At 33.6% G+C, this 27,367-nt stretch overlaps 2 protein-coding genes across 5 annotated transcripts; both read left to right on the top strand.

Moving 5' to 3' along the window:
* The first annotated feature begins 3,505 nt into the window (after window positions 1–3,505).
* On the top strand, window positions 3,506–8,009 carry LOC137828693 (P-loop containing nucleoside triphosphate hydrolases superfamily protein). Its single transcript, XM_068635376.2, has 5 exons — window positions 3,506–3,691; window positions 3,898–3,987; window positions 4,074–5,346; window positions 5,512–5,679; window positions 7,287–8,009. Exons 3-5 carry the CDS (start codon window positions 4,105–4,107, stop codon window positions 7,692–7,694), a joined length of 1,818 nt encoding a protein of 605 aa, XP_068491477.2. The 5' UTR covers window positions 3,506–3,691; window positions 3,898–3,987; window positions 4,074–4,104; the 3' UTR covers window positions 7,695–8,009.
* Window positions 8,010–8,735: 726 nt separating this feature from the next.
* On the top strand, window positions 8,736–26,985 carry LOC137827385 (MAP3K epsilon protein kinase 1). Of its 4 annotated transcripts, XR_016517779.1 has the most exons (27): window positions 8,810–8,965; window positions 9,062–9,210; window positions 9,928–10,062; window positions 10,984–11,049; window positions 12,004–12,024; window positions 12,596–12,669; window positions 12,781–12,871; window positions 12,949–13,032; window positions 14,128–14,229; window positions 14,607–14,738; window positions 15,158–15,229; window positions 15,537–15,640; window positions 16,071–16,158; window positions 16,235–16,618; window positions 17,229–17,570; window positions 17,657–17,701; window positions 18,653–18,832; window positions 18,949–19,032; window positions 20,368–20,459; window positions 20,552–20,635; window positions 22,091–22,127; window positions 22,202–22,845; window positions 23,487–23,875; window positions 23,961–24,095; window positions 24,368–24,774; window positions 25,764–25,878; window positions 26,560–26,985. XR_016517779.1 is itself a non-coding variant. In XM_068633604.2 (26 exons), the coding sequence occupies exons 2-26, from the start codon at window positions 9,151–9,153 to the stop codon at window positions 26,719–26,721; spliced, it is 4,203 nt and encodes a 1,400-aa protein (XP_068489705.2). In that variant the 5' UTR covers window positions 8,810–8,965; window positions 9,062–9,150; the 3' UTR covers window positions 26,722–26,985. The 4 variants fall into 4 exon arrangements, 2 of the variants coding, with proteins under 2 accessions (XP_068489706.2, XP_068489705.2); XR_016517780.1 differs by lacking the exon at window positions 10,984–11,049; XM_068633604.2 differs by having other exon boundaries at window positions 22,091–22,845.
* Window positions 26,986–27,367: the final 382 nt, after the last annotated feature.

Here is a 27,367-nt window from a genome sequence, read left to right as displayed (position 1 = left end):
TATAATTTTTCAATAATTTGTTGAAATTTTAAAGTAAGATGTTAATATGTTTGACATGCTGTGTTCTTAAGCTAAGAAGTCGAACATGAATTTCTGTGAGATAAAACAATACCATAGGAGGCACAAGATGTGTGAGTAATCAATACTCAATCATAACGTGTTTAACCTGAGAAGGGAGGAAGATACGCTGTGACAGTAGTGGTATGCTGCATTCAAGGTTTTCAAAACTCTACGGATAATTTAGTCATTAGACATGATTGTAGGGGTGCAGGAAGAAACGCCCAATAAAAAAAAGGCAGTTTCTTTCTGCACCGCTACATTTTTCTTTCTGCACCCCCAAAATGTTATGCAAAGACTAAATTGTCCCTATTATTCTTTAAAAACCCTAAAATACACTTGAACTATATTTATTTTTTGCATTATGGATTATGGAATCCGGAAAAATTTCGGATTGGTACTTCCAGTAAAATTTCGGATCTACCAATCCGTAATTCAAAATATGCATCATTAAAATAAACATTCCGGATCCACCAATCCGTAACAGAAATATGCATTCTGGATTCAAAAATTCGTAACTTAAAAAAAAATCATTCTGGATTCATGAATCCGTAATAGAATTAGACTTCCGGATTCAGCAATCCGGAAATCAATAATTTATGCAAAAATTGCTTCCAGAACACCCCCTCATCCGAAAAAAAAAAATTCAGTTCTGGATTGCTGAATCCGTAGCACTCTCCCAGATTTCTATTTCCGGTAACCACGGTGTCCTTCTTCAAATAAAATATTAAGGCCAATTTCGGGATTTAGAAAATTGTGGGGGTGCAGGAAGAAAAATGTAGGAGTGCAGGAAGAAGAAGCCTAACCTAAATCAGTGCAACCCTAATTCCACACCACCAAACGCACTGGTACCACTGTACGAACCGCAACCTGCGACCACCGCACGAACCGCAACAAATGTGACTGAAACGAAAACGCAACGTGAAACCCTAAAGTAATTTAATCCATTTTATTTTCTCCAGAACGACACCGTTTTGGTTTAAAACGAAAACCCAACTCAATTCGCGGAAAAAAACTCACGAATTTAAACAAGTTCACCGAATTTACTATGAATCTGCCGAATTTACTCAAAATCCGAGTTAATGTAAACTCGGATGAGTCAACCGAGTTTGACAATGATATATATACGTGTGTGTATATGATTGTGATGGGAGATTACTACATGTTTAATCTTTATACAAAGTGAAATACATTGGCATGAATGAGAGTGATTTGTGTCTATTCAAGTTGTTCAAATTTAAATTCTGTGAGATAAACTATGTTGGTGGAATAAAATTTAAAAACAAAAACATCACTTCCAAACAAGAGAACGTTTCTTAATTTGAAGCTCATAGTTTTAAGAGATCTTGAAGTTTACATTTTCATTTTTTTCTTTGGATAAGTCAGCACCAATTTTAGTGAAAAAGACGAAAATGATACATATAAAAATACATTTTGGAATCCATTTTTCAAAATATGTTTCTGGATTTTTCTTTCATAAAATTTTTTTTGGTATTACGGATTTTGTTATCCAGAATTAGCTTTTGAATTTTATTTTTGGATTTTCATTTTCGGAACACAATAATTTATCCTCCAAATCTATTTTTCTATAATTTATTAATTTCAATTCTGAATTTTCTTATTTAAAATAGAATTTTGATTTTTATTTCCAGAATTTTATTTATAAAACATAATAACCTCTTCCGGATCTACTTTTTAAAAATGTATTATTTTCAATTTCATATTTTTATTTTCAAAATAAAGGGCATTTTCAAAAATTAAAAAATACGTAGGATGCACATGATTGGGTATAGGAAGAATTAACCCAATAGAGAACTTAAAGAGATGGAGACTACTTCTTCTTCCTGCACCTCCTCCATAGGTTTTTCTGTTATTTCCATACAAAACTTGAAAATACTTTTTTATTCTTCTTGTACCACTCCTATTTATGGATTACATAATATAGAAATCATTTTTGGATTTGAAAATAGCTTACGAATTATGTAATCTGAAATATATTTTTAAAAAATGGTATTTCGGATTATATAATCTAAAAGTCTGAATTTAAGAGTAGTTTTTGGATTATGTAATTCGAAAACGCTTTTGAAAAGAGACATCCAAATTACATAATCCATAAACTAATTTAGACTTTTAGATTATGTAATTTGGAAAATAATCATACACTTAAATATTATTTCCAAATTACATAATTCATAAATTAATTACAATTTTATAAAATGACTTCCAGATTACATAATAATTCAAAATATTACAAAGAATATTTTTAAAATATCAAAAGTTTATGAAGATGGTGGAGAAGAAGATATGGTGCAGGAAGAAACCGTGAGAGATGAAAGAAGATATAGAGGAGAGAGAAGATATAAATTTGAGAGAAGATATAAAGTTGTTAATTAGTACTTCTTTAGTAATTTAACATTTTAATAATTTAAGTATTAAAAATATTTTTATAAATTTTTAGATATTTTCTTAAATCCTATGCTAACATGTTTCATTACATACTATTTAAAAATAAACCACTGAAAATAATATTAATATTTTTAATATTCCCTCTTATTTTGTAAGAGGAACAATATATATTATATATACTTGCAAAAACATATGTACATGTGTATTATTATATTAAAATATCTAATTTTATATTTTTTATAAGTAATTAATATATATAATAATATAAAAATAAATCATTATTTTTAAAGAGTAGTATTTGTTTATTTTGAAATAAAAAAAATATTCAATTATTTATTTTATTAAATAAATAGAATATTATTTTTATTTATTGAAGAATAAATTATATATATTAAAATTAAATTAAATTATATATATATATATATATTATTTTTAAAATATAATTCTAAACTGAAGACCAAACCAACATTGAATATTTTTTATTTCTTTAAATTATAGTTATTTTAATTGAAAATTTATATTTTTAATCCTTGTAATTTGAAAAAGAAAACTTTTGACCACTCTATCCAACACTACTTGTACATGTTATTAATATTATTATTTAAAAAGAAAAGAGTACTTTGTTGAAAATTTAATGACAACACAAAATAGAAGGAAATTGTATGTTATAATTATTAGTATATAAATGAAATTTTTAAATATTTTTAAAAATTATATAACTAAAAAATCAATTTTAAATAAAAGAGATGAAAAACATGAAATTATCTGAAATTCGAGAAATTAAAATCATAAATAAACAATTTTTCATTTACTTTTATGTTATAGTTTATTTTTCTCTTATTTTGTTGGTTAGGTTATGAAGATAAAAGAGAACAAGTGTAACTGAAAATAAAATAGATATTTAGTAATCTGAAACACGATAAAAAATTATTTTTAACAATAACATTAATTTTCATTTATTTCTACTAAATTTTTAATTTCTCTAATATTTTTAATTTTTAATTTTTAATTTCACTATATTTATCTTTATTATTTCTATTCCATCTACTTATTTTCATATTTTCTATCTCTCTTCTTCTAACAAATATACTCTGAATACTCAACCAACTTCATTTCTCCCTCTCTTAACTTTTCACACTCCTTTGTTCTCTCATGTTACACGAGAAGAGAATGTCACTGGGGGATTTTCTCGCAGATTTTCGTGGCAACTTCGCTGTGAGGAATCAATGTGCGAATGCTTTAACCAGACTTGTTTATAAATGCATTTGTTTTTCTGTTGCACGCTATCTGTTTGATTAAATTACATGCATTTCTCATCATTCTTACACTGTTTTTCTTTTCCGAATTCTTTGCTAACTGGAAACTAGTGGTTTCAAGTTCAACCGGAGAGGGTGTTGGATTCTAATATGTTTGATTTGTTCTATAATGTTACAGCTGAACACTGAAGTATTATAAAGAGTGGCATTCCTTTGTGAATGCAGAAACCAAATACCCTACTCAGAGCCCCATCTTCAGAACTCTCAGGCATGGTTATTTGGAGTAAACAACATTTTATTATTATTATTATTATTATTACAGGGCTAATATGTTTGTTTGTTCTAATGTTACAGAAGTATTATTTGGAGTAAACAACATTTAGAAATGATTGCAGTGGCGCGAAAGCTCTCCCCTTCAAAGCTTAAACCAATCTTTTATCTATCGTTCCTTTGTGAATGCAGAAACCATTCCCACTCAAATACCTTTTCGACCGTAATACCGTACTCAAAGCCCCATCTTCAGAACTCCACAAAATTTTCACCTCGGCCATGGGTTAACTTGTTTAGGTTTTGCTCTTCACAGCCAACAGATTCAGCTACAAAACAGAATTTGCCCCTCTGTCGAGAAGGTAATTATGATGAAGCCAATTCCCAATCTCTTCGTGTTTGCCCTGGCTGTGGGGTTTATATGCAAGATTCTAACCCGAAACACCCTGGTTATTTTATCAAACCCTCCGAGAAGGACTTCAATTATAGACTGTATAACAATCTTGAACCCGTTGCACAAGAGCCTGAATTCTCTAACTCTGTTAAAAGGGGGTTTGTTATTGAACCAGAAAAGCTTAAGGATGATGATGTAGGCTTGATTAAGAAACCAGAGAAGCCTGTGGTCTGTGCACGCTGTCATTCGTTAAGGCACTATGGAAAGGTGAAGGATCCTACCGTGGAAAACTTGCTACCTGATTTTGACTTTGATCACACTGTGGGTAGGAAGTTGGCATCAATAAGTGGGACCCGGTCTGTTGTGCTGATGGTTGTGGATGTAGTGGATTTTGAGGGGTCGTTTCCTAGGAAGGTTGCAAAGTTGGTTTCTAAGACAATTGAGGACCATTCTGCTGCATGGAAGCAGGGTAAGTCAGGGAATGTGCCTAGAGTGGTGCTTGTGGTGACAAAGATAGACTTGTTGCCTAGCTCATTGTCACCAACAAGGTTGGAGCATTGGATTAGGCAGAGAGCAAGAGATGGTGGTATTAATAAGATTACTAGTTTGCACATGGTGAGTGCCCTGAGGGATTGGGGACTGAAGAATCTTGTGGATAATGTAGTTGATCTAGCTGGACCTAGAGGTAACGTGTGGGCTGTTGGGGCACAGAATGCAGGGAAGAGTACTTTGATAAACTCTATAGGGAAGTATGCTGGAGGAAAGATTACACATCTGACAGAAGCACCTGTGCCAGGAACTACACTAGGCATTGTTAGAGTGGAGGGTGTCCTTCCAAGTCAAGCAAAACTGTTTGATACACCCGGCCTTCTTCATCCTTACCAGATTACAACGAGGTTGATGAGGGATGAGCAAAAGCTTGTTCATATAGGAAAGGAATTGAAACCAAGGACATACAGAATTAAGGTCAGTGCTGAAGTTAATTTATGGGGATGTATTTTGCTGTTCTTAATATAAGTATGCTAATTTGCATTATGATGTGTAAGTGTTTTTTTTTTTTTTTTTTTTAATCTTTTGTCTATTAAAACCTGATACAATTCATTTTTTTTTTCCAATTAATTGTTGTGGTAGGCTGGCCATTCAATTCACATAGCCGGTCTAATGAGATTGGATGTAGAAGAAACTTCCCTGGATTCTGTTTATGTCACAGTGTGGGCTTCTCCTTATCTTCCACTGCATATGGGTAAAATAGAAAATGCATGTAAATTGTTCCAAGATCATTTTGGCCACCAGTTACAGGTATTATTATCTTTACTCATTTTAATTGAATACTTATTCTGCAACTCCTTGTCCATAAAACTTATAGCTGATTGATTGTAAAGTATCTTCCCAAAGTATTATCTGGGTTGATGTCCCGCAACTAGTCGATTTGTATTTGAATTGTTACAAAGAGAAAGACTTGGGTGGACGTGGAAAGACTTGGGTGGACGTGGACGTGGACCCTGCTTCAAAACTGATGTGGTGAACACTACCAGCCAGAATTTGTCAGTAAACTTAAAAAATAATCTTTAATTTATTAATATATCAAAATAAAAACAGTAGCAATTTGAGACTAGCATTGAATAAAAAATTTGAATAAAATAATTGAAGTTGAACGTTCTCTGTATAGCTTGTTTGAAATTGATCAGACCCAAATTGGGTCATCCGCAAAAGGTGTACTTTCCTTGCGGCATGCACCTCAATTTGGATTGAATTTTCAAGAAGGATGATATTGTTGATGTCTCAGAAATCACCATTTGCCAGGGTGTCTATGATTTTTCTGTTTTTGCAACTTCTACTTTTCCCTCTTTCACTTGTGCGATTTCTTGTTTCATCTCTCGTTGAAAAGTTTGACTTCTTCTTCTTCTCTTTGATCATGAAACCCTTAAGCAGCAGCAATAATTTAGTTCCCCATACTACATCTGGCTCTTTGCTTTTGCGTAAAAGCTTTGATAATCTTGCAAGCATCAAATTGTAGAGTACATATTAACCAATGAAGTACTAACAGAAACAGAAACTTCAGAACTTGCTGTTTCAGCATAATTTGCTTCCATTGATCAAAGATAGCTTGAGAACTGATCCATAACTTGACCAAAGATATATACTGCATGTACATCAATGGAAGTTTTCCAATGTTAGTTTTTTAAATTGTTTATTACATCAAAAATTCAATTTGAATTCCAAAATTTATAAAACAATCTCAAGATTTTTCAATATATCACAAGTATGAATAGTAACTTCAGAGATGGTAACTATTAAGTGTGCGGAAGAGCCGCATGGCAACAAAAGATGAAGGATATGGATGGTTAGCTATGAGTCAACTGAGAGAGGCAGAGACATGTTTGAACCTGAGAGAATGTGAAAGAAGAAGTATCATGTTTCTTTTAAAATTGTTTAGTTATTTAATATTTACAATGAAGTGACAATATTTGGTAAGATGTGTCCACCATGTCAGTTTTGGGACAGTATTCACCCAAGTTTTTGTCTGTTACCTACTGTTATTATATATTTTTTAGTTTTATCAGAGTTGTTCTCCTAACTAAAATAGGTGTGTCAACGGCTGATAAAATGACTTTGAAATATGTTGATCGCGTTTAATTATCCTGGTCAAAATATTTATTTAGTAGCATTTCTTTCTCTTTTCTTTTCACTCATCAGATGGTTTGACAATGCTCTTATCAAATTTAGTGGAATAATTTTCAGACAATTACCAATAAACTTCAGTAAGATCTAAATGGAGTAGCTATTATATGCTTAAGGTGAAGCTTTATATCCAGGCAAAATGTACATAGACCTCTATGTAAAAGGTTGAAAGCAAAAGTCTGTTGATTCTTGTATAACACCAGTTTGAATTGTTCTTTTTGCAGCCACCAATTGGAGACAAACGAGTTCAAGAACTGGGGAACTGGGTGAGAACAGAATTCCATGTTAGTGGGAACAGTTGGGAGTCGAGTTCAGTAGACGTTGCTGCTGCTGGCCTCGGGTGGTTTGCCATTGGACTTAAAGGAGATGCAGTGTTAGGTGTTTGGACTTATGAAGGAGTTGATGTTGTTCTACGCAATTCTTTAATACCCAATAGATCACATACTTTTGAGGATGCAGGATTTACAGTATCAAAGATTGTCTCCCAGTCCGACCAATCTTTAAACAAGTCAAAGGAACGAAATGACAAAAAGCCAAAGGGAATTGACAAAAGGCCAAAGGGAGTTGACGACTCAAAAGTGTCAAACCAGTTTGTTGAATCACCTCTTTTGACTTCTGATGGAGTCATCTAATAGAAGTGTCAGTTTGGGAGAACGAAAACATTATTGAATTATCATGCCATTTAGATTTCTATAAGTACAAGAGATGAAACAGAAGTCTAACATATGAATGTCAACCTTATCATTATCTAAAGTTCAAGCAAGTGGAGGGCAGAGGCTGAAAGCTGATGTGCAATGATGAGGAACGAGAATCAAATAATTATTTGTCATTTTTTTAATTTAATATTTTATGTTGCTTTTTGTGTTCCAGATTGGAATTGCTTCAATGTTTTGGTCCTTCCTTACTGTAATTGCTAACTTAGATTTGGTATTTTTTTTATCTTGAAATAATGGTTGCAAAGAATTGTTATAATAATTAAAACAAAAACCTTAACTTTCAATAAAATTCAAAATTCAAGTATCTTATAAATGTTGGTAAGATAATATATTTTGATCTAACTTTCGATTTTTCCAAGAGTTTGATTTCATATCTAAACTATTATGCATTTATTTTATTCTTTCTTTATATTAATTTTTTGGTATATTATAAATTATCTTAGTGTTGTATAATGATACATTTTCAAATTCCTTATTAAAAAACATCAAAATCTCCTCTTAAATTTATTACTAATGATACAAGGTACATAGATGTAGGAAAATATATTTGAATTCATAATTCTCCATTCGTTAATTAAAAAACAGATGAAGTTTAATTTGTAAATTTGGGAAGACCCTTTTTAATTCCTACATTTTTGTTATCATTAGTAATAAATAAATAGAAATCACTTCACTGGTCCAACCCATGTGACAAATTCATACACTTATATACTTAAATACGTGACAAATTTATACACTTAATAATAACATTAATAATATTTTAAGAAAGTAATAACCATTATAAATTAATACAACTAATAGTGATATCAATAACTAATTTAGGAGGTACTAAAAATTCATTTAATCACTTCTATATCATATGAAAAACTTCTGTAAATTTTGGCAATAGCCGTTTTTTATTAAAACCTAAACTTGTTAGTTGAAGTATTTTTGAAAAACACAAAAACTACACGTAATGGTGAAAGGAAAAGGAAAAGTTCGTGTTCCTTACTATGAAATTTGTAAAAGCAAAGGAAAAAGAAAGAAAAGTTGAGAAACGTTGCAGGTCCTGACATCACATTGCCAGCTAGGTAATGTAATGAAAGAGAAGAGAAGATAGGAATTTGGACATTCCATTCCAATTTGACCATTTTTCGCAACAAAACCATTTTCTTTAACCCAAAGCTTCTCTTCTCTCTTTCCTCAACGTACATTCACTTCCTTTTTCTTCATTTCAATTTATTTAATCACACTTTTTATTTTTATTTTTTATCTCTCTCATTATTAACTAATTAATTAATCAGCCCAATCGGAGCGTTCCCTTCTCCGGCGATTCCATGTTCCGTGGTTTCTAGGGTTTGCTTTCTCCGATCGCCGCTCCGCACTCGCTGAGATGTCGCGCCAGGCCCCGAACACGGCCTTCACTAAATCGAAGACGCTCGACAATAAATATGTACGCCATTTCCCCCTTCACTCTCATTCCTTCTTTCGTTCTCCTTCGATCTCCACTTTTTCTCGTAATGCTGCTGTTGCTGAGGATCAGTTGGTGGAAGCTTTAGCTTTAGGTTTCCGTTGTTGTTGTGAATCTGTCAAGTTAAAGGAACTTGGATGATTGTTTGCTTTGTTGTTAGTGTGATGAGATAGGCAAGGATGCTACTGTAGTTGTTGAAACCTGAGATTGAGACTACTGTGTGGATATGAGTGACATTAGTAGTTGCAATGTGATGGGATGGTGGCTGGTACTGGTTCTGGGTTGGGCTGGGTTGGGGTGGAGGGGGTGTTAGGGTGCAGGGGTAATGTTGGGACTTGTTATGATGTCAAATGAAAATACCGGTGGTGCTTACCAGAATGAGGATAAAGGAGTGCCTAGTGTGTTCACTATGTTGATTATGAAGGCAACACGGAGGTGGGTGATGCTGCTGAGGAATTGGATTGTGGAATTCGTTTAGAGATTGACTGGAGAATTACTATTATTTTATTGTTGTTGTTTGGCATTTTATTTTTCTCTTTTTGGATTTGCAGTTTGCTTGAAAGTGGTAGGAAATTCATGCTGTAATAATATTTGGAAATTCTTGTCTTGTTTCTAGTTTTGAAATTGCATATGGTATTGGATCATAAAATAGCTTAATTTTTTAGTGGCTGATTATTTTGTATGTGAGATTTGGAGCAGATGCTGGGAGATGAGATTGGGAAAGGAGCTTATGGTCGAGTTTACAAAGGTTTGGACCTGGAGAATGGAGATTTTGTTGCCATTAAACAAGTTTCTTTGGAGAATATTGCTCAGGAGGATCTCAACATCATCATGGTACGTAACGTGTGTAACTTTTTCCTCCCTTTTTTGAGTTTTAACTCTCATGTTAGCTATTAATTACTTGGTATGAATATGGGTGTGAGACACGGTCATTTAAAACAAAGGTATGGTGCTGTGTGTTTGTGTCTTTAAACACATCTTCTGCTTTCACACTGACTAATTGGACACTAAGAAGCATTATCTCCCTTTGTTACACATCATGCATTACTAATGGGTAGTGGTAAAACAAATAGCAAAGTGCATGTGAGAATACACAAACTAAATAGCATTCTTAGGGAACGTTTAGTGGTCTGCTCTTGAAGGTGACACTATTATTTTAGTTTGGATTTTATGCAGGATTTAGGGTTGCTTTATTGAGTAAGAGGGGATTTTTGGGATTACTATTTTTTATATGTTATTCTAACCACTCATCATCTATCTCAGCTTTAGCATTAATAGGATTTAATTACTTAGTGGTTGCACCATGGGGGCGGTAAATAACCTTTCTTGCATTCTAGTACTTCTTTTCGTGTGTTTTGATATGGTTGTATTTGGAGTTCTGCATACAACATAATTGCTCAAGGTTAAGGAAAATCAAGCATGTCTTGTTATAGACTATAGTACTTGTTTTCTTTTGTTTCTAGGCCATTGTCAATAAGAATTTCATATCAGCATTGTTTTCAGAATCTTGAGTAAGCTCACGAACTTGTACTGTGAGTTTTGGGTGGTCACCTAACATTTTCATTGTTGTTATTAGACATTGCCGCCATCATTGCCTAGTTTTGCAAAGTAACAATTATAGAGGTGCAGTAGTGCTATAGTGTAGCATGTTTAATTGAAAATGCTAGTGTTGCCTTGTAAAGACCTCGAGAAACACCATTGAAGTTGGCTTGCTCGTCATGGTTTTTTTTGCATGTTATGGGTCTTGTGTTGTAGATGGGCATGAGAAGAGGCAACAAGGTTTCGATTTGTTGCGGAGGCAGAGCCAGGCACACAGGTTGGGTGAGTGATTAGGGTTATCAGCTGAAGAAACAAAATGTTAGGGACGGCATGGTTTGGGCTTCTTAGTGATTTATGACTTATTAGTTGTTTTTCTTAGGTTTTCTATCTTTTTTACGTATATGAATGTATATAAATATAATTATATATTTTAGGAAGGATTTTAGAATCTGTGTCGATCTTTTTACCATCCTTGATTTAAGATCTTTTACCCACCCTTTGATTCTCGAGTTTGACAGTGTTGAATTTTTTTATTTATTTTTAGTATTATTATAATATCTTGGTTAAAAGAAGAAATTCATTAAGCGGGAAAAAATACAAGTAATGATTTTCCTTATCAACTATGGGAGATATTCAACTATAAAGAAAAAGAAAAAAATATTAACAGAGCAAAGCTGCTCAGTCCCTCTGCATCTTTGTTGAAGAACTGCTTTAATAATAGAAGACAGTTGCCTAATTTTATCCTGTATACTGTACAATTAGTGGTGTGGGGATGTTCAGTATCAATTTTTATAATCAGTGTCTGGATAATCTAATTCTCATTGATGTGTATTATCTGATCTGGCCACCACAATCAGCGACTATCAATAAAATGTTTTTGGTCATACATGTATTATACTATAAGTTGGTCTGCCAGTTACTATCGTAGACTGTATGTTGCCATAAATAAATTACCTCTTCAGTTTTGCTAGACAACAAAAAGTAGGGCACACTGATATGATTGATTTTCTCTTGGATCATTTCTCTTTATCTGTGACTTTTGCTTGGAGACTTGAATTGCCAACATATGTTCACAACAGTTAAATAACTATAAACTCAATATTATTTCCTCTCTAACTCGTGATGTGGTTATACTGTTGCTTTCATAATTGTTACTTCCTTATGTCCATTCACTAATCTAGTTGTTGTTTTGCCTGTGATTATGCTGTCATTTGATGGATGCATCAATGTTTTCAGCAAGAGATTGATTTGTTAAAGGTACTTCTATTCCTCAATATTGGATTTGCATTTTGGATTACATTATCAATTGATTTTTTATTTTGCTCAATAGCTGTGATGGTGTTATTTGCTCCATTTCTTTGTAGTGCATATTGTTCGTGTAAGCTTTAGGCAATGAGATTAATAACATGCCACGGCTGTTCTTGCATTAAAATATACTCTTAAAGTAATATGATTTGAATTGGACCAAAAGGAACGTGGTCTCCTTGCCTGGCTTAATTGATGTTATGTATGATTTCCTTATATGTGTCCCACACCATGCATGTTCTTGAACATGGGGAATCACAGTTCTCCCAAAAAGTGGGTGGGGAAACCATAGACAATGATGGTGAAGTTGAATTTTTGCAAATGTGGAGAGTGTAATGCCCATGACCTTTATGTGCTGGTTGTAGCGTGCAGTTGAAGGTGCCATAACAAGAGGTGGCACAGTGGGATTCATTCTATTATGCTATCTATCTTTCTATATTTGGCGATGCTGTAATAATGAATAGTTTATTGGCTTTAGTGATATTAATGATACCGTGTTTATGAAATGATTATTATTTTGCAGAATCTGAACCACAAAAACATTGTAAAGTATCTTGGATCTTCTAAGACAAAAAGTCACCTGCACATAGTTCTTGAGTAAGTGGGTTCTGCTCTTTCACAACATTAGATGATTTAATCGTAGCTTCATTTGAAGGGTATGTAGTTGAGTTAATAGATTTTGTTTCATGTTCTTTTGCTCTATCATAGGTACGTAGAGAATGGCTCACTTGCAAATATTATCAAGCCAAATAAATTTGGCCCTTTTCCGGAATCATTGGTTGCATTATATATAGCCCAGGTTAGTAGGACTATTCATTGAGGCTTTTTCCAGGATGTGATTTTTTTGTATACTAAATATATTATATTATGAGATAGGTGTTGGAAGGTTTGGTTTATCTTCATGAACAAGGTGTTATCCATCGGGATATTAAGGGTGCAAACATACTGACAACTAAGGAGGCAAGCTTTCTAATTTTTTGTTCTTGTTATATACTAGGGCTTTGTGTTTTGGCAATTATTCTGGTTGAGTACGTGCAGAATGATTTCATCTCTATGTTATTCAAGCAATTCTTATGCAGAAGAATTTTCTTATCATATAATCTTTCCTTTTATTGGACCTAAATTAATTGTATGTGGTTGAATTGGTGTTAGTAATCTAAAATCAAGTTTAGCCATGTTGATCACTGAAGTGTTGTTTTTAAGAGTCTAATTGTATTTTGCATCATTATTTTTATGCTTCATTTTTTGTTTATGCTTCTTGATAACATTCATTTTTTGCTTTATTTTAAAAGTATTGTCTCTTCTGTGCTTCTTTACTATGCTGAAAGTTGTCTGTTATTCTGTTTATCCTTTATGATTATAAAGATTCTTAGCTATTTTGCTATAGTTGCTGCTTCTTCAGTTAGCTGAACTGCTGTACCGAGCGATTCTTCATTTAGCATATACGCTTTCTGAAGGAAGCGGAAATTAGAAGACAAGGGAGTCTGTTTCTTGCATATTTGTTTTGAGCATTATTATGCTATTAGCTGTTTTGCATTTAATTCATTATCCTTCATATTATATGCAATTTTAATTAAAAGAAAGAAAAACTCATGAAGATGAAAAGAGGAAAAACATGAGGAATAAAGAACATATGTCATCCTCCTTAACGTAGAATATAAAGGCATCACAAAAAATGAGTAAATATTATGGAAAAAAGACTGGACTGCTCTCCTACACTGTCTCTTCTGCAGTTCCCATAATTTGTTTTATAAAGTGAGGAGCTATAGTTGTTGACTGGGATTGAATTAACTACAGTTTCTTGTATATGTGCATGTGTTGATCACCATCTCAATTTTTTCCTTTCACTGGCTACAAAACCTTTTGGACTTCCATCTCCAATAAAATTTCTTCTAATTTGTATTACAATATCACCATGGGTTTTCTTTAATGTCATACTCTTGATCTTGTCATTTTTATGTCTAGATTTTTGTTTATATTACATTGTTTTTCTCTTTTAAATCTAGAAAAATTTCTTGATTTCTTAACTAATTACATTTTAATTTCTGCTTTCAGGGTCTTGTGAAACTAGCTGATTTTGGTGTTGCTACAAAACTAACAGAGGCTGATGTTAACACTCATTCAGTTGTTGGAACACCTTACTGGATGGCCCCAGAGGTACTAATTGTTTTATGTTCTTCTGCTAAATCATTTGCTTAGAACTTTTTGTTAGTGCCTTGTTCAAATTGTTTTCTAACACTAGAATGATATAGGGAGAGTGGGTTCGTTTCTTGTTTTTTTGAGCCAATTTGTTGCATTTTTTGGCCACTTTGGTCTGCTATTTACTTTGTGTGATCACTTCTCCCAGATCTACTATCCTTTTGTCATTCTTATAATGTATTTTATTTTAATAAGTAGTTTATTTGTTGAGCTGAGCTCCTTGCTTTCATTTTAGAGAACCTAATTAAGTTGATCGTGAATTAAAATGACTTCTACATGTTGTATTATTGGGCTTGATTACAGTTCTCATTGATAATTTGGTTTTAACTTGTCAGGTTATAGAAATGGCCGGGGTTTGTGCAGCTTCAGACATTTGGAGTGTTGGCTGTACAGTGATTGAGCTTCTTACATGTGTACCTCCTTATTATGATTTGCAGCCTATGCCAGCTCTTTTCCGTATTGTCCAGGTTTGCTATTGTGCTAACATTTACTTTTTTTTCAAAATATGGAAGTTCCTTTGATTTGAATTTTGGTTGATTGTAATAAGATGTTTAATTTCCTTATTATTAGCTTCTAACAGGACAATTTACTTGATCCAAAATTCTAGGATCAAGATAAGATTAGTTTAATGTTTAGATACGATTAGTTTATCTTTTAGATAATATCCTAACTGTGTTTTCTTTTTGTATATATATACATGGTATAAACCATTTGGAGTGCAATACAGATTTAACAGTTTCTTATAGCATTTTGCTGGATAGTGGCATTTGCCCATGATTGTATAACAAATAAGTTCATCATTGGTGTATTTTATGTATTCTTTTGTTCTTGATATGCTTAACTAAAAAAGTATGACTTCATTTATAACCCTTGAGGTTTATGTCAGGATGAGCACCCGCCAATTCCGGACAGCCTTTCACCTGATATTACTGATTTTCTGCTTCAATGCTTTAAGAAGGTAAATTCCATCGGTTGGTTGGAATATATTTCGTATGCATATGTTGTTTTAACTTAGATTTCCTCTATCCTTCTCCTGGTTTTGTCTCCACCTACCTCCTAACATGAATGAATTGCTTTCTATTTTATGACTCTTTTAATGTATTGATATTTGTTGGAGATTCCTCATCGACTAGAGATATTAATTTGAGCATATCTCTACATTGTAGGTCAAGCAATATGGATACTCTATTTATCCGATTTGCAATTGTATAAGATGAAACTAGTGTCTATAACTTGTTTTCTATGCCATTTTGTTGCACTTCCAGGACTCTAGACAAAGGCCTGATGCTAAAACTCTGCTGTCTCACCCCTGGATTCAAAACTTTAGACGTGTTCTGCAGTCTTCTCTTCGTCATAGTGGAACACTAAGGTAGATTGCATAAGATATTATTTGCTTCATCTTTCAGGAAACTGAAGAGGAAATCTGTGTATCATCCTTTTAAGAAATTAATATTATTGTTGCTGTTGGTGACGTTGTATGATTATTGAAGTCATAATAAGGGAACAAACCTGTGCTTTTCCATTTCTCTTTTATTTATTATTTACTTGGATAATGACAATTAGCCTTTACCTCCTTATTCTTCTGGTGCACGTTGGATTTATATTTTATATGCAGTGTTTACTTCTCATTTGTGGAGGTACTTTTGAGGATAAATTTTCTCTCCGTAAAAAATTGGATGTTTATTGATTCTACATTTTATTTACTGTCATTTTGTTTGAATTGTCGTAAGGTATCATTTACTTTTAGCTCTATAACTGTTTAGTTCTTTTATTTGAACCAATTGTGCTACTACTTGCAGAAATATAGAGGAAGATGATTCTGCAGATGCAGAAGTTTCTGGTGGTTATCATAAGAGTGCTTACGAAGGCTCTTCTGTGGAGAAGGAGGTAAGTGTTGATGGGAAGCTGTGAGAGTATACTATTCTATCTTTTGTACCAAAGTTAGTACTTTCTTATGTTGTAGGACTCTTCAAAAGAGCTTTCGTCTGGGGCTGCTCATGACAGCAAATCTCATGAAGACAATGCTTCAGTTCCCAATGAAAGAACGGAGAAAGCAGATCATGTTCCATCAGATCAGGTTCTTACCTTAGCCATTCGTGAGAAGTCATTTCTACAAACTGGTTCTAGCAAACTCTCTCCTAATAGAGAAGTTGGTAATTCCGAGCCTACTGGTGATCATGAAATTTCAAATGCTAAAGACCTTCATGAAGTTATGATGAATGGAGAGGTTGGATCACCAAAATCAAAAGTAATGGCTAGTAAGACTGGAGGAAAAGACAGTTCTGTAAACAATGGTAACAAATCATTTGCTTTTGGGCCAAGAGGTCAGGATAATGGTTCCCTGAAGGTATTTCATGTTCTTATTAGTTGTTTGGAACATCTTTTGAGCCATAATCAAGTTACTATTGATTATGTATTCATTGTAGATTCTATGTATTGTATTGTCTTTTCTTTCTTAATACACACACATATTTTTTATTTTAAAAGCTAAGCATGGTCCCGTTAACATGCTTGGGCTCTTTGGAAAACTTAAATGTTTGACCTGAAGTGTTTTTAAGTCTTCATCTTCCCATTCTAATCAGACTATCTTGTTTTTTGTCCATTTTTTGTCTTGCACTTTCTTTTCATTGTACTTTGTACCCTCTTTAATATTTTTCACCATAGTAGAAAAACAATTTATAATCCATATAACAGGATGGAACACCATAGAGACTTCCATTTCTGTTTTTGTTACCTTTGAAAATTTGGGTTTGGAATTATCTGTGAGCAAGGTCGCATATAAATTATAAAATCATTAAATGTTTTTGAACAGTAAGAGTTTAGTCCATGAGATGAAATCAAGTCAGCTAAGGTTTCTTAAAGCATCCCTGTTTTTCTTTTAATAGTTGATGCTGTAATTCATAACCAGAATATGTTAAAAATAAAATCTAATGCAATTGTTTAATTGCCATCCGAAGGCAATGAAGATGCCAACCACTGTGGAAGGAAATGAACTGAGTAGATTTAGTGACCCACCAGGAGATGCCTACTTAGATGATTTATTCCATGCATTGGATAAACAACCTGGGGAGGTTGCAGCAGAGGCGTCCACATCTACATCCACTTCTCATATGGTTAAAGGTAACACATCTAGAATTGATGGCGGGAAAAATGACCTGGCTAAAGAGTTGAGGGCCACAATTGCTCGAAAGCAGTGGGAGAAGGAAAGTGAAATTGGACAGGCAAACAATGGTGGGAATCTTTTGCATCGAGTTATGATAGGTGTTCTAAAAGATGACGTGATTGATATAGATGGTTTGGTAAGTTACTCAGTCTTGATATTTAAGCTTTGTCTATTAAAGTCCTGTGATATTCTTTTGACTCTCTATTGTCTCTCTCTTAACAGGTCTTTGATGAAAAACTTCCAGGAGAGAACCTTTTTCCTTTGCAGGTACAAGGGTTTTTTTTTCTATGCTCTGAATAACTTTTTTTCCCTCACATATAGTGGTTTGTTCTATTCATTTTTTGGCATTTCATATATTGTTTGTTTTGGTTACATGTTATGGGATGTTATTATGTCATGGTAGATTGTGGTTTGACTTTAGCATAACTTTGTATATTAAGGTAGAAACACTCATCCTTCAATATTGGCTCATGTTTGTAAACATTGTATTTTATAGTTTTGTTATGGAAATAATTTCTTGGATATCATTTTGCCCTCTTCATTCCATATTAATTTCTATTGTTTGTACACCATGAATATAGTTTTTTGTACTGGGCCATCTTGTGAAAGACATCTCTGCATATATTTGGGTATATCATCTATAAATAGGGATTCCATGAAAGGCAAGGTAGTGAATAGACTGGGGAGAGAGAGGGAAAAATGCAATTTCCAATTTGTACTAAATCTTTTGATGTCCAACAATGTGTGCTGTTGATGTCAATTTTTTTATACTTTACACTACTTAATTTTCCGTAAAGTAATTTCTTTTAGCCTCTCCCACTTTCTAGTGGACTATACATAATTATGTAAAGTAATTCAAGTTAACTTTGTTTTTTCCTAGTCAGAATTGCATTTTAGCATCATCTTTGAACTCCCAAGTCCAAACAATTGAACTTCATAATTTATGTTGCTGTGCTGCTTTAATAATGACCTTAAAGAAAAGGGAAATAAATTTTAATGCATTCCATGATGATTTCAAATTGTTCTAACTTCTGCGTAACCTTTTTTGGATTCTTTGGTTACATTCTATCTGTTACCCTTGATTTTAGCCTCAGATGTTTAATCGATGTTCTTTGCACGGGAAAGTTGCTTCTCCCTGCAGAAAATTTTGAACTCAGTTTACCACTGCTTTTTGTATATTACACTTACATTTGTGATGTATTTACCACAACGCTGTAGGCTGTTGAGTTCAGCAAACTAGTTGGTTCATTAAAACCAGAGGAATCAGAAGATGTGATTGTCTCTGCATGTCAGAAACTTATTGGTATATTTAACCAACGCCCAGAGCAGAAGATTGTTTTTGTTACCCAGCATGGTTTACTTCCTCTAACAGATTTGCTAGAAGTTCCTAAAACACGTGTATGTGTTGTCCTTCTTGATACTTAATTTTATTTATTTTTTTCATTAGATAGTCATACTGACAATTTAGTAACATGGAAGAAGACATCTTAATTTAAATATTATTGTTATTTCAGGTTATATGTTCTGTGCTTCAGCTTATAAATCAAATAGTTAAAGACAACACTGATTTTCTAGAAAATGCATGTCTTGTTGGATTGGTAAGTACTATGTATGTTTCATGCTCCTCCAATTTCCCTTTCTCCTTCCTTGATTAATTTTGTTGAATTCTGTATGTATTAAAATTTGTCCAATTGATTAGGGAGCCTCATTTTGTTATTTTGGATTGGTAAGTATTATGATTTTTTAAATAATGAACTAATATGCTAAAACAATAGTTTAGTGGATAAGAAAATCAGTCACTTATGGGGAAGCAATTTTGTTGTTGTACCGTTGGATTAAAGGATTATTTAATACATGAGACACACCTCAAATATCACTACGTATAATTATCAACAGGATGAACATGAGAGGAAAAATGGTGAATTAGTTGACAAGTTTGCAAGGAGAACAAGAAATATTTCTATTGCTCAATATTCCATTTTTTAATTACAAAACCATAAAGTTTGAATGGCCCAACCTTTTTGTGCCATTCTGCAAAAAGATTCAGGAAACCTCCGCAAGAGAAGAAAAAGGGAAGAAAAAACAGGAGAAGTAACATGAAGTGGAAACAATCTTCCCACTTTAGGTCCCTTCATGATCATGTTCCCTGGCACTTGATCCTGCACAAAACCAGCTCAAGAGAATTTAACATTGTAGAGTAGAATTTAATGTACACATCCAAAAAGCAATTTCCAAGAAAATCAGTCTAGCAGTGCTGAACCTGTTATAGTCATAGAAATAAAGAGAAAATCCTATACAATTGAAAGTATCTATATTATATATGTATTCCTGTATCATATCTTTGTTACTAAATCTCCTCTATTAATTGTATTGATTACGTTTTCTCAAAATAAATAAAGCATGTGTTGTCTAAAAAACGGTTTCAGCTCAAAATCTTTCTTTTTCTTATAGTTTAACAGAGCTAAAAAAGCAGAGATCAAACATGCGCTAGATCTACTATAAATTGAATAATTCTAGTTACTTTGAATTTAATTGATTTGATTGAGCAATTATCTGTGATGTATAATACATATATAGATGCAAATTACAAAGGAGATATGAAAGAAACCCAAAATCTAAGTTATGATACTGATTTTCTGCGATATAGAAATCTCCTAACTGAGAAAACTAGGAAATTAAGCAAGAGTCAACAATATCAATACACAACCATCTCTATGATATAAAAATCTCCTAACTGAGAAAACTGTGAAATGAAGCATGAATCAACAATATAAACATGTAACCAACAATAATAAACAGTTGGGATTTTGGAATATTAAAATTTTGCCAATAAATATAACTACTAGAGTACTGAAACTTGACCGATTAATGTTGTTGCTGAGCATTGTCAAATATCTTGGTTTGACTATTTTTAATGAAAAATTTCATTGCAGATTCCTGCAGTCACAAGCTTTGCAGTACCTGATCGTCCCCGAGAGATTCGTATGGAAGCAGCTTATTTTTTACAGCAGCTTTGTCAGTCAAGGTCTGGAATGCATTTTATTTGTTATTGTTATTTTTACCCGGATTTATATTTTGAAAATAAAGCATAGAATTGATTGTTATTACTTAATGCAGTTCTTTGACATTACAAATGTTTATCGCTTGCCGAGGAATACCAGTTTTAGTGGGATTTCTTGAGGCCGATTATGCCAAGTACAGGTTAGTTTTTATATGAATCTTGCTTATATGGGAGTGCTTACAATTTACACTAGATTATAGTTTGCAATGCAATGCCAATATTTGGTCAATATAAAGATTGCAGCAGAAGTGGTCTAGATTTGACTGATTCTTTTTAGGGAAAGATGTAACTAGATGTGGTAGTGATCTTGAAAGGCCACATAAATGTCTTTCCTTAGTATTGGTGCTATGTGTGCATGAGTTCCTTGATTAGAACCCATTATGGTTTAATATAAACTTGTGCTACTTTCTCTATATGGAGTATACTGTTTGACATTTTGCCTAGATTGTTTAAATGAGATGTGAGGACCTACATAAATTTGTTATTTTCAATAAATTCCATTCAATGGTAGAGTTTGTTCCTAACATATCTCCTTATTCTCCCCTGCCAATGTTCCATTGTTCCTAGGATAGGATATTCATATCAACCGAGCTGCTAGAGGCAATTTTTGCAGCTTTCACTTCCAGAATGAGATTACTTTGCATTTTTTGTCTTATATTTTTATCTGACAGCCTGATGGCATCTGGAGATAGTAGCCATTTGGCCCTGCACCCAGAGCTTGGATTTTATGGAGAGCTGACCTTTCATATTATGTTAAAGCCCTTTTGACAAAGTGCTCAGTAGATTGATCTTGACTGTTTCCATTTGACTTAAATATTTCAGAACACTATAAACATGTGTTTTCACCCTGCTTCAGTCACGAGGGCTTTTGTGTGAGATAGTAGTTAGTATCTTACGATTCACGATACGTATCGTACGAAACGACACGGTTTCACCCTCCCACGATACGAATCGTGTGAAGAATCTTTTTCGTCCCTGAATCTTAGCTGTATCGTGCGATTTGCACAAAGAATCGTTGAATCCCGAAACGAAACGATTCTGTATTGTGTGAATCAGTGTGGATTTAAAAAAATGAGTAAATAAAAAAAGATAGACATAATTTGTTTAATAACATGTATGCACCATAGAGGTTGTTTTGGTGAAATTGTGTGGTATATATATATATATATATATATATATATAATTTATTGTATCTTGCATGTATACATATCTTATATATTTAAGTATATATTAAATTTTTTAATGTTTATGAATCTTACGATTCACGATACGAAACGATTTACGATTCATAATATCAGCTCTCTGATACACTACTTGTATCTCGATTCTACTAGGGCTTTTAAATTATGTTTGCATCTCTGATTGATTACTTATTGAGATGACCCAATTGGTTAGGACTGTGGTCACACTACTCCTTATATGACACAAACAATGCTCTGCCCTTAATTTATTTGGGAGTGGAGTGAGGTCATAAATTCTAATAACGTGTGTTGTAATTCCTTCCCATGAATAAATTCTAATAATGTACACATGCTTTTACCTTTATGCTCAAAATTTGTATAATAATAAAAGCTGACTATAAAACTGTGTTTCAGGGAGATGGTTCATCTGGCTATTGATGGCATGTGGCAGGTATTTAAGCTTCAGCAGTCAACTCCTAGAAATGATTTTTGCCGGATAGCTGCTAAGAATGGAATACTTCTCAGGCTTATAAATACTCTTTATAGCTTAAATGAGTCAACTCGACTAGCTTCTAGCTCTGCTGGGGGTGGATTTTCAATTGATGGTTCGGCTCAACGCCCACGGTCTGGTATCTTGGATCCTACACACTCTTATATTAATCAGAATGAGGCATCTCTATCTTCAGTAGACCAGCAAGATCCCTCAAAACTGAGACGTGGAGTACTTGATCATCACTTAGAACCATCACATCCTTCATCCTCCAATCCTCGAAGATCAGATGCTAACCACTCCATGGATGATGCTTTGTCACAGGAGAAGAATTCAACTCAAACACCCAGAGAATCTTCCGCAGGTGCATTGAAAGAGCGAGCGGATGTTGAATCCAGACAACGTATTTCTACTAACAGGACATCAACTGATAGGCCACCAAAATCAACAGAACCATCATCAAATGGGTTATCAGTGACAGGAGCTACACACCAGGAACAAGTTAGGCCTCTTCTTAGCTTGTTGGACAAAGAGCCACCATCTGGACGCTTTTCTGGACAACTAGAGTATGTACGTCAGTTTTCAGGATTAGAGAGACATGAAAGTGTACTCCCTTTGTTACATGGCTCAGAAAAAAAAACGAATGGTGAACTAGACTTCTTGATGGCAGAATTTGCAGGTAGGCTCTATCTAATTTTTTTTAATGAAGATATTTTTAAAAAAATAACAAATTTAAAAGAACTATAAACTAGCACTAAAATTTACTTTAAGCTTCTCATCATTTTTTTGTACAAACTATGCTTTATTTCAAACTTACTAAATTAGAAGATTCTTCAAACCTTGCTAGTTACATTTGCAAAATTGGTTATCAAGCAAAGATGTATTGGTTTCTAAACTTTTAGTGAAAGTGTTCAACAACCTTAACCACTTTATTGCTTTGAGTTTTTGTAATTGATTGAACTTGACTAAATTGCAAGCTTAGCAGCAATTGTCAACTACAAAAGTTCACTTTATACGTTGTTGCTATTTATAGAAGTTGTTCTTTTTAATTTGTAAAATGCACATTGAGGTCTAGTTATGCTGTATATATAGATATATGTATAGATCTATATACACACACAGAGATATATACACATATTTATGCTAACTAGAGGTATTGGGCCTGACAAGTAAAGGCCCAAAAAATTCAACTTTTAACCCTAGGAAAAATATTATTCAGTCTATCTATATTCTAATGACGATTATAAAATCTCTGTCCATGTTTGGTTTGGTTGTCATTTGTGTTTCTTTATGAATGGCACAGTATTTGTGGTTGTGCAGATGTTTCTCAACGTGGAAGGGAAAACGGAAATCTTGACTCCAGTGCGAGGGTTTCTCATAAAATCACTCCCAAGAAATTGGGGACTTTGAGTTCCAGTGAAGGAGCTGCTTCCACATCTGGGATCGCTTCACAGACAGCATCAGGTGTCCTGTCTGGTTCAGGTGTTCTAAATGCTAGACCAGGTAGTGCTACTTCGTCTGGGCTACTTTCCCACATGGTTTCATCACTCAATGCAGAAGTTGCCAGAGAATATCTGGAGAAAGTGGCAGATCTTCTGCTTGAGTTTGCGCAAGCAGACACAACAGTGAAATCTTATATGTGTAGCCAAAGCTTGCTCAGTCGTCTTTTCCAGATGTTTAATAGGGTGGAGCCTCCTATTCTGTTGAAGGTGACGAAACACATCTTTTTTTTTTTTCGTTTAGCTTATATCCCACTGCTTTAGTTTCTGACCATCCATGTATTTGATATTCTAGATACTGAAGTGCATTAATCATCTGTCAACTGATCCGAATTGCTTAGAAAATCTTCAGCGTGCTGAAGCAATAAAATACTTGATACCAAATCTTGAACTCAAAGAAGGGTCTCTTGTATCAGAGATACATCACGAGGTGTGTCTTGCTTACCTTACTGTTATCTAAATTGAGTTATATAAAGCATGCTTATTATACTTGTCAGGCTTATATAAAGCATGCTTTCAAGTTCTATTTGTATTAAGCTGAAATAAGTTTTAGCATTGGTTTTGAAGTAACTGAAATTTTCTTTTACTTAAAAAAAACTATTGGGTGCAGGAAGTACTCTGATTCTAGCACATTATGTAGTTACTTGGTGTTAGCTACCTAAAATGGGATTGATCTCATCTTCCATTTTTCTCTTTCTACAGGTCTTGAATGCGCTATTCAATTTATGCAAGATAAATAAGAGAAGACAAGAACAAGCAGCTGAAAATGGAATCATTCCCCATTTGATGCAATTCATCACATCCAATTCTCCCTTGAAACAGTATGCTTTGCCTCTTCTATGTGACATGGCTCATGCATCTCGGAATTCAAGGGAGCAGTTAAGGGCTCATGGTGGTTTGGATGTCTATTTGAACCTTCTCGATGATGAGCTTTGGTCTGTGACAGCATTAGACTCTATTGCTGTCTGTTTAGCCCATGACAACGATAATAGAAAGGTTGAACAAGCATTGCTGAAAAAGGATGCAGTTCAGAAGCTTGTGAAGTTTTTCCAGTCCTGTCCAGAGCGGCATTTTGTACACATATTGGAGCCATTCCTGAAAATTATCACGTATAGGACTCTAATTATTTTCTCTTCATTGGTTGTGTCCTTCAATTCTTTAACTATTTCATAGATTAGTCTTGCACAGATAGGTGATAAACAAAGTTTTAGTGTACCGAAGTCCTTTTCCTCTTGTAAAGTGGAATAGGTTTAGATGAACAGGTATTTCACCTGTCTTAGATGCATGACACATAAAGAGTTAGGAGTAGGGACTGGGTTATACATAGAGCTTGATGCATTAGATCCTAGATTAATTACATTTAGTAGAATGTAATTATATGTATAATGGGCAGTGGAATGTTGCCAACCTCTTATCTTGCATTGTCCCACCCTTTAGGCCAAATATTATATTTAAATTATAAAATAAAAGCACTATTTGTTTAACGTGCTTGTCACAGACATTATACAAGGTCTGTTGAATGGATGGGCTGAATTCATCTAGCTTGCTTTACCGGTTTTACGATGCATCATGTTTCAAGAGGCTAGAGTCCTGAGTAACTTGGATATTGGGTCATCTTAGAAAGTGAAAATGAATTAATGCAATTTTACATAGAGGTCCAAGAGCAAAATCTGATAGGGTCGCCTCTCTAGCTGGATAACAAGCAATGAAAACTTTAATGTTGGATAGTTTGGTGTTTTGATGATCCCTGCTAACTGCAACTCACTGCTACCCTATAGGTTTATTTGTCTAATAATATTCCTGACACATTGGTCTCTACTCAAGTCATAACATTGTTTGATCCGTATAGCCAACCTCTGGGATATAACCCCTCCCCTTCATCAATAGGACAGTTGAACTCCACAACAACAAAAAAATCAACTGTCTCTTTGAGGTTGAAGGGGTTGAGTTTCTCGGATAACCAGATACACTATATGTTTTATCTGATGTTTGATGCTGCTGCAGTAGGTGGAATATCGTTTTGTACTTTCATATTCAGATATTTTGAGTTTCATTTGTACTGGAATTTTATTTAAAAAGTGTGATTATATAACTGCAGAAAATCTTCAAGGATTAATACCACATTGGCTGTTAATGGGTTAACGCCATTGCTCATTGCAAGGCTAGATCATCAGGATGCTATAGCTCGTCTTAATTTACTCAGGCTAATAAAGGTACGGGTTGATTTATGATATTTTTTGTTAATACTAAAATCTTTGGTGGGTAATACCACGCCGCTTTAACCAGGTTATGATATGCTGGGTCAAGAGATGTCAAAATTTATATTCATCAAAACTAGAAAAAGAAAACTAAGATGAACAAACTGACGTAGAGGATTTTACTTGTGGAACTAAAAATTCTAATATGATGCTCACATAAGTGTTAAATTGCATTCTTATTTTATCTAGAACCTCAGACAGTACATTAAAATCTACTGGAGCTTTATTTGACAAATTGTTCTATCGGCACATGTATTTAAGGATGATCTCATGTCAAAAAACATTTATTCAAATGTGGGAAAATGTCTTCCTGTCTCTGAATTCCTGATTCTTTTGTCATATAAAATTAAATAGGTGATGGTGTTGCATTTATAAATGTTGGGTAACAAAGGCAAACACTTATCATTTGCTCCTAGAAGACTTGTGTATAGAATAGTTACTCATTGTACATGTGGATAATGTTCCCAGCCCATTGTTTGTAAGAGTTATTATTTATTGTATGGGTCTTTTCGTTTTGATGTTGATATGGCTAGGTATAAGTTTTTAATGGATGCCACATATAAGTTGGTGTTTAAACGATGTATTTGCCCCGTACAGCAATAATACATACGTAACTCTTTAAAAATGTTTTTGCAGGCCGTTTATGAGCATCACCCTCAGCCGAAGAAGTTGATTGTGGAGAATGATCTACCTGAAAAGCTTCAAAACTTAATAGGGGAACGGAGAGACGGACAAGTGTTGGTTAAACAGATGGCTACCTCATTACTTAAAGCACTACACATAAATACCGTTTTGTAAATTTAGATTTAAATGGTCATTTTCTTTTATGTATATTTATCGGTGTACATAACTTTCCCTTTTATTTGGTTGGCTTATTTTCATTTCCTGTTTGGTTGAGTGAAAAGAAAAATAGCATAGGCTGGTGTATGTCGTTTTCATTCTTGGATAATATTTTAGTGGGTGGCTGATTTTGTAGGCTTCAATGGCCAAAATGTATTTTTTTTGTCAACTACAATATACATAGCTGTTCTAGTATATGGATACAAGGTGAGAAATTTTCAAGGTACTGTTCAAACTAGTCTTTGATAAACGAGTACACATTATATGGTGCACTTCTTTTTCCACATTCCGAAGTTTTAAGATTAAAAGGAGACGGCAACGACTTAAAGTGGCTCTTTGGCGCTGAAAGTCTCTAATATATGGCTCTTGGTTAAACCCAATAGCTGGTTATGAGGCATGGTGTCTATGAATTCAATGTCATGTGTTTTAAAGAATTATGCAAATACAAAAGGTTTTAATTTGTAATTGCTTTACAAATTGATATCAATTTGTTTAAAAGTTATTTTCATCAACACAAGTTAATTTCAAGAATATAATGATCTCGTACTAGTATAGAATAAGTTTGATATTTATCAACATCAAAACTAATAAATTTATCATACGT

This window comes from Phaseolus vulgaris, chromosome 11, assembly GCF_051622355.1.
Source record: "Phaseolus vulgaris cultivar YP4 chromosome 11, ASM5162235v1, whole genome shotgun sequence".
Classification (NCBI taxonomy): Eukaryota; Viridiplantae; Streptophyta; class Magnoliopsida; order Fabales; family Fabaceae; genus Phaseolus; species Phaseolus vulgaris.
The sequence above is the reverse complement of the archived record's forward strand: the minus strand, read 5'-3'. Positions and strand labels throughout refer to the sequence as shown.